The sequence below is a fragment of the Uloborus diversus genome, chromosome 9 (assembly GCF_026930045.1).
Source record: "Uloborus diversus isolate 005 chromosome 9, Udiv.v.3.1, whole genome shotgun sequence".
Lineage (NCBI taxonomy): Eukaryota > Metazoa > Arthropoda > Arachnida > Araneae > Uloboridae > Uloborus > Uloborus diversus.
The window spans coordinates 89503961-89521433 of NC_072739.1; the positions used below are offsets into that span (position 1 = coordinate 89503961).

The following is a 17473-nucleotide window of genomic DNA, read 5'->3' on the forward strand; positions in this document are numbered from 1 at the left end:
ACTTCAAAAGGCTACTGACAACTATGTTTCCCGTTCTAATGAGTCGTCTTGATTTACATTTTTGTTATTATGATTGATCAAGCATGAAGCATCATTAAATTACAAATTGTCAGTAATTAAACATGCGACACTTCAGAACCCTAATGTTTATTTCTTTAAAAAATGTAGATAAATGGAAAGAGATAAAAGCAATCTACCCATTAAGTGTCAATATTCTGAATTTCCTAATCCTCCAGAAAAAATTAGAATTTTTAGTTTTCATTCAAAAACTGTATTAAAGGCTCATTCTACATTAAATCAAACAATAAAGCAGCACTTTTGTGCTTTAAATCTCGGATTTCAATAATAAGTTTTGGTTAATACATTCACACTTGCATAGAACAAGAAACAATTGCAATATTTGTTCATTGTAACCAAGTTCTTGTAAACAATAAGTTAATGCAGATAATCATAAAAATTCATACTAGGTTCTATTTTATTTTTTTCTTTTAAAATTTCTCTACAGTACTAAAAAGTTGGTTAATTTTCTTAGATATGTCTTATTGTCTTTTTGTAGCATTATTGTTTTTGAGGCTCATATTTGTGGCCCCAAAAACATCGTCATTTGCATCCTTATGTTGAAGGTTGTTTAAATTTGTCTATTTATAGTAGACATATTTTTCATTGTTTTTTTTTTTTTTTTTTTTCATCTGCATTAGCTCCAATTTGAGCAACATTATCCTTGGAGGTATTTCTTGGAGTGATTACATTGGCTTCAACAATTATGTAATTTGTCTAACACACTTTGTCTAAAAAGTCAGTAATCCAACGTTATTAAGCACACACTTTGTCTACTCCACAAATTAAAAAAATGGGCCGTCATGACTTGTTCTCAGAATAACTCAGCAATAATGTTTGGTTGACTTCAAAATGTTACAGGATTTTTTTCAAGGAAGGATAAGCTGAGCTGGAAGTTGACAGAAGTGTTAAAAATCACAATAATTGTGGTATTTGCTCGTTAAGTGCGATTTGTAGCCAAATATTCCTGATTTCCTCATTAAATACTGGTTCTCGTTAAATCAGGGCTCATTACATGAGAGTTCAAGTGTAATTTGCATCCATCAAGAATCAGGGTTTGACGATATATATCATGATATGTGCCACGATATATATCCGATATTTATTTTGAAAATATCATGATATTTTGATATTTTCGATATTTATTTTTTCTACTACAGTATTTTCATTATAAAAGTTATATTAACATAGTAATATTGTCTATTATTAAAAGTAACCAAAAAGTTATGTACTATATTTTTATAATGTATTAATATATCCTTAATCTGAAAAAGTAATATAATATTCCTTTTTTATTTTATATTCGTAAAATTATTAATAATGTAACAATTTAATTCATACTAAAAGTGCCTAATTTAGTAATTAATGTTGATTATTAAACATAGGTCAGAAGAAAAAAACTGTCTTATGATTGTGCATCAAATAATGCATATTTTTATTTCTGAGTCATACAACACTCTGAGTCATACAACAAAAATGAGTAAAACAGCTGATAATAATTTAACTGCATTAAAATTGATAAAAATGTAAACTGAAATATTAGATATGAATGATGAAAAAAGCTTTAATTTTAAGTCTACAGATTGTAATAATGATGTAAGAAAATAAAGAGTGATTTGAGAATGCATTTATTATTTTGAAGACTTTTTAGTTTGTGCTGATTGAAAATATCAGATAAATATCAAAATATCATATATTTTCGATACTTTCAAAAATATCATATTTTCAAACCCTGTCAAGAATAAGAAAAATCTAATTTTTTTCTATAAACTGTGTAGATTTCATTATTATTATTTTGAGTTAACTTTAAATGCTGCGATAACTGGGCACTTTGCACTGTTTTCCCTCACTAACAGTTACTGTTTACAAATAAATTTATGTGTAGCTTTTTATAAATTTAATCTGATATAAAGCATTCACTGTGAACATATTGTAGCACTACATATATTTTCACATGCGCTCAAAACAATATTTTTCTTATGCACCAGAATTGTAAAAGTACCTGCTAAATCTAACAGGTTTTACTAATGACATCCAATTGTAGATTTAGAACATGTTTTATAATTGAATTTATTTTATAATAGTAAATTTGTTTATATGATATTCTTATGCTTTTTCCAGATCTTTACATTATTGTTTGGGACATTTGTTTTATTTTCTGCAATTATTTAAAATTATGCAGAGCATGGTCAACTGAGATGGCTGTAAATAGAATGTGAAAGGAAATGGATACTATATTGTCAGAATTTATTACTCGCACAAAGGCAGATCCAGGCTTGGCTAGGGATCTTTTAGAAGGTACTTTCTCTCTCTACTCTCTCTCTCTCTCTATATATATATATACATACATATAGATAGATATATGTGTTAGAACCCAATTCTGAAACCGGACAATGTCTGGAAAAAATGCTCACAATGGGAATGGGTCATTGACAAATGCGCGAAGCCTGAAATTGTACTTTATTTTAAACTTGAATTGAATCAATTCATTTTTGCGCTAATCAGTGGCGGTCCAAGTTAGATATTTCACTCGTTTGATGAAAGAAACAGCTTTATATCTATAAGAATCGAGCATTGTGAAAATAAAAGGCAATGTTGAGAAGAAAAAACGCAAGCAGCCCCACCTCTAAGGACTACAGAAAAAAAATGTAGGGTCTGGTGGGGTAAAGTGGTCATAAAATCGTAGGTTTTCAACTTTGGTGGATAATAAATACAACAAATTCTTTAAACACTTCAACTTTTTTTGTTGTTATTTTACATTGCATTATTGAAGAACACGGTACCTTGAATTTTAGGAAGAAAAATATTGATTTTAGTAGTTTTATAGCACTTTCTTTTCCCTATGTTTTTATGACCACTTTACCCCATGGGGTGGGGGAAAGTGGTCATAGCATGGGGTAAAGTGGTCATAGTTAAAAATAGATGCAAAACCATTATAAATAACCCTAATATTTGTATATTTCGGTTGTTTTTATAGTTATAAGTATATTTACAAATACATGCGTGTATACGCGAATATATACGTGTCGTGTTATACACGATTAAACATGTTCCTATATGAGTAGATACATGTATACCTCAGATACATGCATGCACGTGCCTACTCAAGTATATACGTGTATATACAAGTATATAAGCATATATATGAGTATATAAGCATGTATACCTGATTATCTAGAGGAGTTTATACGCGTCACGTGTATATACGTGTAACGTGTATACACATGTCACGTGTATATACGAGTATATACGCATATAAACGTACATCATATGCGCGTATGCACTTGTATCTCTAGAAAATACATGCATACTTAAGTATATATTTGTATAGTAGACGTATATACGCATATATAAGTGTACATACATATGCGGGTATATACAAGTTAATTCATGGATACATCCAGTGCATCTTTGTACGTGTCTACTTACGTATATATGATATGGAATCACAAATATATACGCATATATACGTGTAAACATGATTATATACTTGTATAAACGTATACATGTACATTTACATGTATACACCAGTACACGTATGTATACACGATAATATACGCTTATATACATGTCGGCCTACAGAGTGAATCTAAGATCTTGGGCAAAAATCAAAAGGGTGTGAGAGGGGAGGATAAGAAGCAAAGAATCATTTGGAAGTTATAATCACGGACGCCCTACATGCACACAAAGCCAGAAACTGATGGATGCAAAGCAGGGCACAAATTTGTTGCACAAAAATGATTTTACCTAACATTTTACTTTTTAAGAAATATTTAGAGCAGTTGTGAAAAGTTAAGGCCTGTAGTAGCTCTCATACACGCATCACAACAAAGGCGCAGCGGCAGATGCAAGTTTTTCAAAAGTCTCGGTTTCCAACAGAGAGTGATCTCTGAATGCGACGCATGTATTACAGCTAAATTCCGCAAATTTCATCAATCGCTTTAAAACTTTCTTAAGACCTAAAATGTTGTGTAAAACTGTCTTTGTGTAATAAATTTGTGACTTTTTTTTGCATCCATCAATTTCTCGTTTTGCGTGCATGTAGTGCGTCAGCATTGTGTTTGTGACCATATGTTCCTTATGATTCTTACTTCTTATCCTCCCCTCTAACACCTTTTAATAATTTGCTCAAGAGTTTAAACTCACCCCGTATACTTGTATTTCTTATGCTTGTATGTAAGTGTTTACTTGAGCACGTACGTGTATATACGTGTCTACCTGAGTATATAAGTGTTCTTATATATACCAGCATAAGCGAGCATATAGGTGTATAGTAGAATGTATAGCTGTATGGATAAGAAATTCTTGCAGATACCCATATACGTATTTATTGGCGCATTTATGTGAATACGTCTATGTATGTGCCTACACGAGTATATATGCTTATGTATAGGCATATACTCGTATATTTAACCCCGTTTACTGTAAAAACAATACATATTAAGTAAAATTAATATTTAATTTGTATCTGCCTTATACTTAAAGATTAAGTGACATTAGAAGAACAATATTCGTTAAGCCTAATACTATGACCACTTTACCCCATCTTACTTAAGTTGTTCTAAAAAATTATCTGAAATAGATTCAGCTAACTGCTAATGCGTAAGAGTTCTTGAGACATGGAGGAAGCTTCCTGTACAGTCAATTTGTTCCTAATTCTAACAATCAAAATTTCCCAAGGAATTTAAAATAGGTGTTTAGGTTTTAAATTTTTTCATATTCACGCAAAATATTTTTTTTTTACCAAATAAAATTTTGCCATTCATAAAATTTTGTATTCAAAATGTAGTTTCTAACTGCTCTACTCTAAAATAAAATTTTCACATTCATTCGAACATTTATTTCCAAACTATAGCCATCTATTTGACGTATGACCACTTTCCCCCACCAGACCCTATAAGATACAGTGGCAGATCTAACGGTAAGCAGACTACACAGCCTCATGATGGGGTAGAGCCCTGAAGTTCGACTTGAATCTAAAACAAGAGATAGATAAACCAACAGTTTTTTTTACAGCCAGGGACTGATATATACCAATAGGCTCATGAGGCCTGGTTTAGGGCTCTCCCAAATTTGTTTCGCCTCTATTTGGAAGTATGATGCCATAGAACCCCAAAGTTCGGTAATAATCTAAAGCTTGAATACTTTGGTTTTAGATTTTACCAACTGAGAACGAGCCAGTTTTTTTATGAACAGGGATTGATTCACCAATAGATCCATGAGGCCCGGCTTAGGGGCCACCAATTTTTTTCACCAGCATTTTGAATTACAATGCCGTAGGGCCCCAAAGTTCGACTGAAATCTAAAGCTCGATTACATTGGTCAAAAAAAAAAAAAAAAAACCAACTAAAACTAAACTACAGAGTTTTTACAGCCGGGATCTGATGAACCATCAATAGGCCCATGAGATCTTGTTTAGCCTACCCCCCCCCCCCCCCCAAATTGGTTTCTTTATTGTACAAGCCTGCTAGTTCGATTTCCTTTGAAAATAAAGTGCGAAAAAACGGAATTCCGTCTTTTCAAAAATTTTGACCATCGATTTTTTTTTTGTTTAAAAAAAATCAGATTTGAAAAATCTTTTTCATCTTAAAAAAAGGAAAAACAACTGTTTTTCCCCTCTTTTTGCGACTACATTTTGAAGTCCCTCCATCTTTGATGCCAGGATGGAGGCTTTAAGCTTGCCAAATCGTTGGAGGAGCGAGTGTCACTCCGCTTCCAAGTTTACTCGGATCAGCGGGTCTGAAGTAAAGTGAAGGGAAGTCTGTGAAAGAACGTTTATTTTCTCTCTCAAGCGATAGCGAAAATGAAATTGGAAACGTGCTTTCTCCGCTGAAAAAAGAGTTTCATGTTTGGTACGATGATTTTCGCTAATGAAACATTGATTTGAACTAAAAGGCGAATTTTATATAAATAAATGTGCTTATCTTTTTCTTATTGTTTTTTTTCCCAAGTTCAAAATGATTTTTATAGATGAAACAAATCTTTCACTTTTGAATCTCTCACTTTATGCCTCAAAAAAAGTCTTATTCTTCTGAGGACAAAAAGAACTGGCCCTTCTGCTAAAGTTCAAAAGATAACCTGTTAACTAAATAAGTTACTCAATCTGTTAATTTCAATCATTCTTATATTAATCTGGAAAATTTGGTTAAAGTTTTTATCACAATGCATCTTATAGCCAAGAATCTCATACCTGAATTTTTTTTTAATTACTATTTTTTGTATGAACTATTTATTTAACATGAACTATACAATCTGAAGCTTTTTTTTCTGCGGTAGCAAATAATAAGTTTTTTTTATTGTATTTTATTATTATTTCTTTTTTCTACTTTTACCTCCTAAAAATCTTAGACAATGATATGTTATTTCTTTTATTTAGGTTTTAATTTTTGCTTAATCTTACACAATTTGGTTTTACTATATAGTTACAACATCAAAAATTAGCATTATATATATGTCTTAAACTTCAAACAAACTAAGCACTAACATTTTGGTGTCGCAAAATGGAGCGACACGCTTTTCAGTCCTGGCCAATTTTTAGAGTGGCACCCATGGTATGGAGTCCAAAACGTGTTTCTTCAAATATCGCAAAAACTCATTTCTGCAGATACAGCCCTTTACTTAATTCATGGCAGTATAACATGTCATTAATGAAATATTAATGCAATAGGTAGACTTGCTTTTGAGCGCAATTTTTCTCAAACCATGGTATTATGGAAAATATATCTATGTTTTGAATTTGGGTGCTCTAACCCAAATGTCATAGCGATTTTCTGAGTCTTATTTCCCGACACAGATTTGATTTTGTATTGAGTGACATGAAAAGTTACAATGCTAGAGGTGACACTTTTTGAGAAGATGGAAAATATGAAACCGTCCTTACGACTGTGGATCACTATTTTGCAAAGAATAAATACTGTTAGCAAATCACTACAATCAATAGAGTGCAAACCCTTGAAGGGGTCCACCTTAAGGAAATTGTTAGAAAATTTCATTATTAATTTTCAAAAAGAATGCGAAAAAGTGGAAAAAAAAACTGATATTTCAGGGTTATCATTTAGTGAGGTAGATGTGCAAACTTGCAGACATCTAAACAGAAACTTTTTTCGATAAAAACAAAAAAGCAGGTCACAAGTTTTCAACCAGGAACGACTTCAAAGTAAATTCTTTTCTAGTGATATGTGATAGCACAAAGGCAAAAGTTATCTCGAAGAGCTCAAGACATGGGCACAAGTGTTTTCGGCTATTTGAACAATGGGTTGGAAGTTCATGCAAAGTATTTGCCAATGCTGACCTTTTCCGAACAGAAAACACTAATGCAGAATTATGTTTTATTTTAACTAAAGAAGTGATCTTCTCATATAGGCTAAATATTTCGTACTTGTGTCCTTAGCATAACGGTGGCGCATCCAATATGAGAGTCCCATGCAGTGGTGTGGCTGCATGATTTTCACAAGAAAATTCCTTGCTATTTTGAATTCATTATTACTTATATATTTTCAATGCATGTTAATTTAATAATGTGTTCAGACACTTTTTTCTGCTAGAAACATATTTCAGCTAGTCAATGCATAACATGCTTTCATAGAAACTTCTTAAAAATATGCTTTAAAAAAAAAACATATATATATATATATATATATATATTGCACATTAACAAACCTTTTCTTTTTCTGGGGCTATTTAATTATTCAATCTTGGAGTGACACAAGATAGTCTTCAAATCTTAAAATCATAAATACCCTTCTTAAAATTTCAGGGTAGTGATTTGATGCCTGAAAGAATTATTGGGAAAAAAACTTATAATGGGTGAAAAGTCTGATGCTGTTTAACATGCAGGAAGGACTGTGTTCGAATTTGTATTTGCTTTGTGTGTGTTGTAGGGAGTTTTTGCACAATGCTTTGCTCTATCAAAACATCTTCAATCCGCTACCCTTAATTTTCGTACACTGTTCAAGCTTTAGTTTACAACTGGTGCAAGGCGCAAAGGAAAAAAAATGAATTTAGAAGATGCGATATCAATCTTTATGATGATGTTAAGTCATAACATTGATTTATTATTTTGTATAAAATAAGATTCAGTTTTAAATGAAATGAACACACGATTTGTTGATAAAATTTTTTTTCTTGGGTGATTTTGAAGAGCATAATGTGAAATGTTTTCTTGTATAACTTTGTTACTTCAATTATTTTTTAACTGTTCAATTAGCTGGGTTAGCATAGAATTGTCCTTTTCATACGTTAGGAGGTTAGATAATTATTTTTGAAGCACAATGAGCAAAAAAAAAAAGCTTTCACCTTTAGCTGAACTAGCAAAAAAGCATGACACTGGGCATTGATGGATTAGTAACAAGATTTCGTGTTCTTCCGAATTCTAAAAATCATTAATTAAAACTTTACTAAGAAATAAAAAGGTAAAATGTGTAGTATCAAGATATTTTAGAGAATGATAACTTATATTGAAATAAATAAATTTTGTCATAAAAGTTTAAACTGTTCTTAAACTCAAATTTTCAATAATATTAAGCCTATTTATTTTCAATAATATGATCCCTTCCTGCTGACCAAAATGTGTTTTGCCCCTCACTGAGGTAACTCATTTTTAAGAAACTCGACCCCCCCCAAATGAAATGTTGAAAGCCCCCCCCCCCCTGGGTAGAGGCTTCACTTCAAATGTATGAGGTTGTAAGTATGAATCTCACCAGAGAGAGAACCTGGGTGTTATTGCCTCTCTCTGTGCTGTAAAGCTTTCTGGTGTGTTTAAACGTTTTTTCCCCATTACTTGTGACTGCTATTTTTTGAGAAGTAATGAACAAAATCACACCAAAATTTATTGATTAGTAGATTTTAGAGGGTACAAAAGCTCATTCAATTTTGTTCCAATAGCTCATCAAAGGATGGTACCATCAAACTTTCTTTCTTATTCATTGCAAGTGCTATATCTCAAAAAGTAAAACAACTACAAATGTGACAACCAACAACAGGCTCCCAACCCAGCTATGCTCGTCCTAGTCAGCACGTTGCATTTTCAATAAAATTTGGATAAAATGTGAACCTAAGCAGAAACAGGCGGCCGATTCAGTTTTGTCATTACTTGCTCAAAGAAGGTTGATGCCAAAAAAAAAAAAAAAAACGGACTGTTCAGATTTTGATTTTAGAACTCTAAAATGCTTCTTCTACCTACTCAATTTTATATTCTCGTATCAATTTTAGTTTCACCAGGAAACCCTTAGAAAATACACACTTAGAAGTTTTCCTTCCTATAATTCAAAAATACGAAGGATACTAAATTCACCAGGAAAATAGTTATAAGCATTTTTAAGTTGAGGAAAACCAATTTAATATTGAATATTTATCGTTTGTTCAAACTAAGATGATGAGCATAAGAAAATCATTGAAAAGAAATAGCTTAATAAATATCTGTTGCCCTTTTTTTGCTTGAGAGTAAACATAAAATTCTAGCTTTGTCTTTGAGGCTTTTCCTGTAATGGGGAAATTTAAAAATTTTCTCATATTAATTTTTTTTTCCCACTATTTATCAATTTAGTTTTGCACTGCTGACAGAAGAAAATCAAGGATTTTAGTGCGATTAGTGGAGACTTTTATTACTGTTGCATTTAATTAATCTAATCGGAATTTTTAGATTTGCCGTTAACCTTATTTGAAAATTGCTGATGCAGATTTGGATTTTGAAGAACATCATTCTTCTAGTGGGGACTATAGTGAATATTGAACTCTTTTCAAAAAGATGTTTTGTTAAGCCTTTTGTTCCAATTTTGATGGGGTTCAAAAGTGATTTAGATTTTATTATTTTTTTCATTCTAAAAAGATCTTTTCATTCTTCTTCCTCATCCAAACAGATATTTTCAGAGGGATTGTTGACGTTATTTGAAAACCAACCCTTGTTCAGTCAGAGAGTTTTAGAAACTGATGTCCTTTTTCTAATGTGGAATTTTAGGAAGTATATTTCATTTTCCAATAAAAAGTTTTCTTGTTCTCATTCTAATGGGAGTTTTTAAAGACTTGTCCTCCCTCAAGTAAGAATTTTTTAAGAACTAATGTTGGAATTAAACTTACGATTTTTGGGGAATGTTGTCCTAATTCTAACGACGACTTATTATGCTTGTTGACACTATTTTGGAACTCTTGCCATTATTCCAATGACCCTTATAGCTATACTTCTCCTTATTCATTTAGACATTGAGGATTTTTAAGGGATTGTTAACTTTATTTATGAAGCTATGTCATTCGAATGTTAATTTTTAGGGAATGATGATCAAATTTTAATGGTAATTTTTGGGAACCCTGGTAATTCTTTCCCAGGAAATTTTGCACTATGTTTTTATTCTTTTATTTTACCCTAATTGTTGAGCATGCATCACTTGAAATGATTGTTATTTTCTAGATAGACCAATGCAGGTAGTATAGGGTGGTTATAAAATAACGTGAGGTATTCAGAGCTCTCTAGCAAGTGAAGTAATGGACGAAACATCGACAAATTTCATGGGCGTACATAGCAGGCCATGGGATTTTGATTTCGACAATAAAAAAATAGTACCAAAAGTCATCACCAGGGGGAATTTTGCCGCTGCAGAAGTGTATTACTTGTGAATACTGAAGAACTAAATGCCAAAAAATGCTAATTAAAAGCAGACATCAAGTTTTTTGTTACAAATGATTGTTGCTTATAAATGAGGTTCAATAAAAACAAGAAATTTCAATTTGTAACAAGAAGAATTTTACCAAAAGTCGTCAGGAAGAAATTTTGGTGCAGCAGAGAGAGCAAGGATTACTTTCTGAATAATATTCATGTAAGATGGTGCACCACCCCATATTGCGCTTTAGGTACTGAGTGTATGGCGGCAACATTTCTTTGATAGCAGTTTTATTAGTCATGCATTTCCTATGGTATGGAGACCGTGGTCACCTAATCTTTCACCTTGTGATTTTTAATCATGGGGATTTCTTAATGGCGTTGTATATCTGCGACATGTTCCCGATAGCTCAACTTTCAAAACTAGAATAATGTTACCTCACTTGTTGGTAAAAATCATATTTTGTGAATAAAATTGATGCATATTTTATCAGTTAGCATTTAATCCTTCAATAGTCACAGTAGTACACCTTTTCAATGCCAAAATTTCCCCTGGCAGTGATTTTTGTTACTAATTGTTTTTATTTCAGAAATCAAAATCCCATGGTCTACTGTGTATACCCATGAAATTTGGCAATGTTTCATCCACTATTTTGCTCGCTAAACGGCTCTGAACATTCACGTTATTTTATAACCACCCTGTATATCAAAAATTGCTTATGAGACCGTTCTTTGAGCTTTGAAGCAACACCAAAGTTGCTCTTATTGTCTGTGTCAATATTTAAATAAGGAAGTAAACTGCAAATATTTCTTTTACTAGTTTATTTTCACACTGATGTAGCCATTATGCAATGATTACATCACCTCTCTCGTCATTGTGAAACTTAAAACATTGTGCAATGTTTCATTTTAAGCAGTGGTTGGAAGTAGCGCGCTACAAGTAGCGACGCTACTGTAGTAACTACATTTTTTATTAGTTTGTAGTGTAGCGCACTACTTTTTTAAAAAAGTAGTGTAGTGAGTAGTTAACTACAAAAAAATAGTAGTTTGTAGCGATTTCTGGAAAATACTTTTAAATAAACTGAAAACAAAAACAAAGGTTCAAACGAATTTGATTGGCTCAAATTTTACACAAGTACATCAGCGGATGCAATGAGAAATAAGACTCGTAAAAATACGAGCTGACCTCAGGCATTTCATTTTGACGCCATACATTCTATCTGTTTGACGCCATTAGTTTTTTTACCGTTGTAATTTTGATATTTCACCAATATTCATATTGCAAAAAGCACTTATTTTCGCGAAAATAAAGATATCGGTGATTTCGCGAGTTGAAAATTTGGTGAATTTTATATGAACTGACCGAAGATTAAAAAACAAAAATATTTTATCGAGTCGTAAATTTTTGACAGTATTCACCAAATAAAAAGAAGCTACTTAAGATGTTATAGAAAAGGATGAAATTGAACTGTTCTGGAGGACTTACAATAAGTACGAGCATTACAGTGTGTGAGAGTATGATAACGGACATTTTTCTTAATGTCTACTGATGAGCTAATTTATCAATATTTTTGTTCAATTCTCTTACGGTGTGTGTGTGTATCAGGATCCCCCCCCCCCCCAAAAAAAAAAAATCGAAAATTGATTTTTCAAGTCGCACACTCTCTTATATTTTATCCTTTTACATCCAAAAATAATCATATGATTTGGACAACGGCAGCAAGTGCCAATTATGTCTGAAAGTGTGAATCAGCACTTGTGTAATGCTAGGCCAAATTGAAATAAAATGTTTTTTTAGAAACTCAAAATTTCTGTTGATAAAACGTTGCTCCTATACCCACATATGCACCACAAAAACATTTATTCAAATTGAAAACCATTTAGATATCCAACACGTGCCTAACATTTATAATTTTCTTCAAAAAATTAAGTTTGTGATACATATTTTCAGAAATGTAAGATTTTACGAAATTATCAAGCTGAAAAATATAAACAGTGAAGTAGAAAAGTAGGTAATTAGCGTTAAATAGAAATGTTTGTTTTCCTGCAATTTTTAAGTCTCCCACATAGTACTCAAAGATCTTTTTTTTCCAGGTTGAGTTAAATTTTTCATTTAAAATGTATTATTTTTTTATTATTCGTTTGCAATTGTTGATCTTTAAATGTGTTCGTTATTAATTTTTGAACTTGATATTCTATTTAAATTTATATGTAATTTTTTAAAAGATAACTGAAAAAAAAAATCAATTTTTAAAATAAAATTATAAATTTTAGGTCAAGTGTGGCATATCTAAATGTTTTTAAATTTGAATAAATGTTTTTGTGGTACATGTGGGGTGTTGGGTACAGGGGCAACGTTTCCCAACAAAAATTTCGAGTTTCTAAAAAACGTTTTTTTTTTTTTTTTGAGCAATCACGATTGCTTATTGCTTTTATTTGACTGTTTTTGGCGTGCTATCATTTTTCCCACCGGCGCGGCGCCACCCTCTGCCAGCACCACACGTCGCGGCGGCCGGCCTCACGATGCTGCTCCTCCTGCGAAAACCGTCTCCAGGTTGCGTCCATACCCTACACACACACACGCATACATACACGCACCAACACACACGCACACACAAACACATACACACACATATACAAACACCACCATACACACATATATACAAACACATACTCAAACACACACACACAAACACATACACACACGCATGCATACAGATACCTACACATACACACAACTGCCCACACATTCATGCCTGCACACAGACATAAACACATATGCTTACACACACATACACATACCCCGCCCCCACGCACACAAACACTCATACACACAACTACCCACACACTCATGACTGCACACAGACACAAACACACATGCCTACACACATACACGTACCCCCCCCCCCCCCACACACACATACAAACACACACTCGTGATTGCGAAAAATATAATTTGAATTCAAGATGACAAAATTCAAAAATTTTTTTTTTTTTTTTTTTTTTGCCATTTGGTCTAGCATACAAGTACTGTTTTACACTTACAGGTACAAGTTGGCACGGGTTGCCCTTGTGCAAATTATATGAAACTTTTTTTCACGATTGTTTTGACACAAGAGGAAAAATACAAGAGTGTATGCGACTTGAAAAATTGACTTTCATTTTTTGAGGGACAACCTATTGTGTATGCTTTTTATTTGCTTATTTTTTGGAAAGTAGCGAAGTAGCGACTACATTTCAAAAGTAGTTTGTAGTTACTACATTTTGAAAAAAGTAGTTGTAGCTGTAGTTAACTACATTTGTAAGAAAGTAGTTGTAGTTGTAATTCGCTACAAAAAAAATGTAGTTTTTCCAACCACTGATTTTAAGCATTTGCTAGGTTGATGTTTATAATATATTTTATTGTGAGTTTTCAAAATCTTCTTCTTCATTGTTCAAGCAAATGCTACTTATTATATATTGTATTTTATTGAGACATACTAAAATTTATTTTAATCATTTTAGTGAGGATTTAATTTTGTATTTTAAAAATTGTACTGTATTTTAGGCCATGAATGGGATTTGCAATCTGCACTTTCAGCATTTTATATGCTAAAAGGCATCACAACTGGGCCAAAACCGAAAGAATCAGTTCCAGTTCCTATAAAGCTCTCAGGAGGCCATAAACAACATTTGGATGTTGATTCATACGTTGTGTCTTCAAAATGTTGTTCCCATGCAAAAGATTCTTTTTCTGATGCTGATGATTCAGGAAGTATGATTTTTTCCTCTTGTAAGCTTAATTTCAAGTATACGTGAAGATATTCTTAGTTTCTGATGTTCTCAACATTGAAATGTTTTGAACAGTATTTTTTTTTAAACCTGTAAATGGCTTGTGTATGATTTGTCCATTATTCATTAAGATATATAAAACAGGTGGTAGTTTTTAAAGTGCGCTTCTGGACAAAGTTTTAAACTCAGTAAAATTGGAACTGCGTTATATGAGAAAAGATTTAAATGAGATTTAAAAAATTAATAATGATTATTATAATGTAAATAATTTAAACTGAAATGAGAAAGTTTTTGAAAAAAAGAAAGTTTTTTTTTTTAAGTTTAACTGCATATATAAGGTAAATATAGAGCTGGTATCTAAAAATTCAATAGTTGTTTATTTTTATTTGCACATTTTCCTGTCAATGTATATATCTGCAAGGTTTGTATGCAATACTTCAGTACAGTCCACTTTTTTTACAGTATACAGTTACATATTTTTAAAATTTTTCTTTCAAAAACATCTTTATATTAATTTAAGTTTCCATCTTTCTATTCAGTATAAATATGCTTAAAGTGGCTACTGATTTTTAAACAGTTATGATCAACCTAAAAGTGTCGACTAGCTATTGGCCACGAACTAAAAATTTTAATTTTCAGATGGAGTTAAAAGAGAGACTTTGAATAGCCAAATCATTCATGCAATCAAAAATAAGGAAAATTTTTACCGACTTAACGAGAGATGAAAAAAAAAAAAAAACTAGGCAGAACTAGTGAAATTTAGCATTGTCATCACAATTTCTAAGGTTTAAGTTAAAATATTTAAATCCTTTTATTTTTACTTAAACAGTGGCGAACCTAGCATGAGTGATACCTGGGGTAGTAATTTGTGGTGTCACCCCCCCCCCCCCCGCAACCGAACTTTAAAAAAAGGTCTTAGTGTTCTAAGAAAATATGAAGTTCATACAATTTTCAGAAAAGACTGCATTTATGTTAATACGAAATTTTAAATGGGTCATTGTACAAAAGATAAAAAAAAAAACTATGAACACTTTTTATTTAACTTGCCCTAGACACATATGTGCAGACAAATTTATCTTAAGCATAGGGGAAAATAATGGGTTTCAATTTTAGTTTTAAGAGGAAGTCACTACTAGGTCAAAGTTTTGACCATTTGACCCTAAACCTGAGTATAATATTCACTCCATGATGTGGTGTGGTGGAGGGTGAAGGGGTGCAGTAGTAAACTCCCTGGTAAATTTTCAAATTAGTTGTGGTAAAAAATGCATTTTAACTTTATGTTTTTCAAAAACTTGCCATTCCACTGTAGGTGACACTCGGGGCATACCCCCCCCCCCCCCAGCGGCGCCACTGACTTAAATCAATTGATTTAAATCATTGACATTCTGTCTGATATACTAAAAAAAAAAAGAAGAAAGTTAAGCTTAAAGTTATTTCTCAATGCAGTATCTTTTGTTAAAAAACTGGAGCAAATTGCAAAAAAAGGGGGGAGGGAGGGGCAGCAGGAATAAATAAACAAGATTTATGTCAATTTATTAAGTGCACTCAAATTTCTAAGCATAATCTGTATGGATATATAGCCATGTGTGAGAATTAAACTAGAAAGTCACCCCCCATGGTTTGATGGGTGCAAGCTGATTCTTTATAAGAGAGATTTCCTATAAAGTTTGACATGTTTAAGTAGATATATATGAGCCGCTCAGAAGCCAATGTGGTTAGGTCCAAAATACAAAAATTGAGAAAATTAATGTCTTTTGATACATTAGTTTTTAAAATTCTTGGTTTATTAATTTAATTAGAAAAGTGTATAAAATCTTTTTTCGAGGTATAAACTCTGCAAAAAATCAAGATATGTACAGGATGTGTAAATAAAAACGTAAGTATTTATTGAAATAATGACAGCATCTTAAAAATTTTAGGCCTTATACCTTTTGGCAGCTGAAAAAGATTAGAAATTTATGTAAAAATAATAAAATAGCATTTATTGTCAAAAGTTTTATGTTTATTCATCACAACAAACACCATCTTCTTTCGAGTTATTTAAATGTAAATCTTGATCTCCATGTGTTGTCCTTAATTTCCTGTAAAAGTCGTGTTTAATTGGAAGTATATACTTTAATAAACATATCTCTTCTTTGTTTCTCTTGAAATTGTTCTGCCATTAGGATATAATATAGGTTGGGTTATATTTTTTAAATTTGCTGGCCTATCTATTTTTTTATTTTTTTATATCAATTACATGAAAGGTATCATCCTCGTCAAAATTATGTTTGAACTTAAGGCTGCTTGGGTTTGACCTTTCCAATTTTATCCACCTCATATTAAGCCAATTGACTGTTAGTCCACTTGTTGATTTTTTTCTGTTGGTAACAGCTTCTTCCAATGGTTTTATGGAAAGAAATTCTTGTTGATTCATTTCGACAACTCGGAAAGGGTTCTGTTTTGTATCTTTTACTATTTTGTATTATATGATACCAGTCACTAGGTTATAAATATACGGATTTTTTTTTTGCATAAGCTTCTACAACTGCAAAATCAGTATCATTGGGCAAATAACTGCCCACTTAATAAAAATTTAAGCTCAATTGATTCAGCTTTTATATCTTCACTCTGAACCAATTTCAGTAAACTTAACAGTTTTTATATTTCAATTCTGGTCCTGAACATGAATCTGAATACATTATAATTTTGTGAAAATCCTTTGCGTACAATTTAATGTGTTTAGTTAAACATGATGACACTTCTTGTGAACCCCGCAATGCTTGGGTTATAGGCCAAACATACATGTAGCCCTCGTTAACCTTTAAACCATGGCAACCAAGATTGTATACATATAAGTTTCTCTTGTAATAAGCCACTGATGTGGATAGTTTCAGAAATGGTAATATTTTTTCTAAATCAAAACTAAACACGTATATTTCGTCTCAAGCTCTTAGTCAATCATTAGCCATACTATTACGGGCAATTTCTGCATTTCGCAAGTGTTCGTCATGTTCAACTTCAGCTGCATTTTTTTCTTCATCTGTTGTAGATTGTTTTTTTATTACCAAATAA

The 17473-nt window shown here is 31.9% G+C and overlaps 1 protein-coding gene across 1 annotated transcript in view; it reads left to right on the forward strand.

Annotated features, from left to right (window-relative positions):
- Window positions 1–2282: 2282 nt before the first annotated feature.
- LOC129229585 (OTU domain-containing protein 7B-like) overlaps window positions 2283–17473 on the forward strand; it is a 44725-nt gene continuing 29534 nt past the window's right edge. Inside the window, exons 1-2 of the mRNA XM_054863922.1 lie at window positions 2283–2355; window positions 14196–14402. Of these exons, the coding sequence (XP_054719897.1) occupies window positions 2283–2355; window positions 14196–14402 (280 nt within the window). The remainder of the gene's footprint in view (window positions 2356–14195; window positions 14403–17473) is intronic.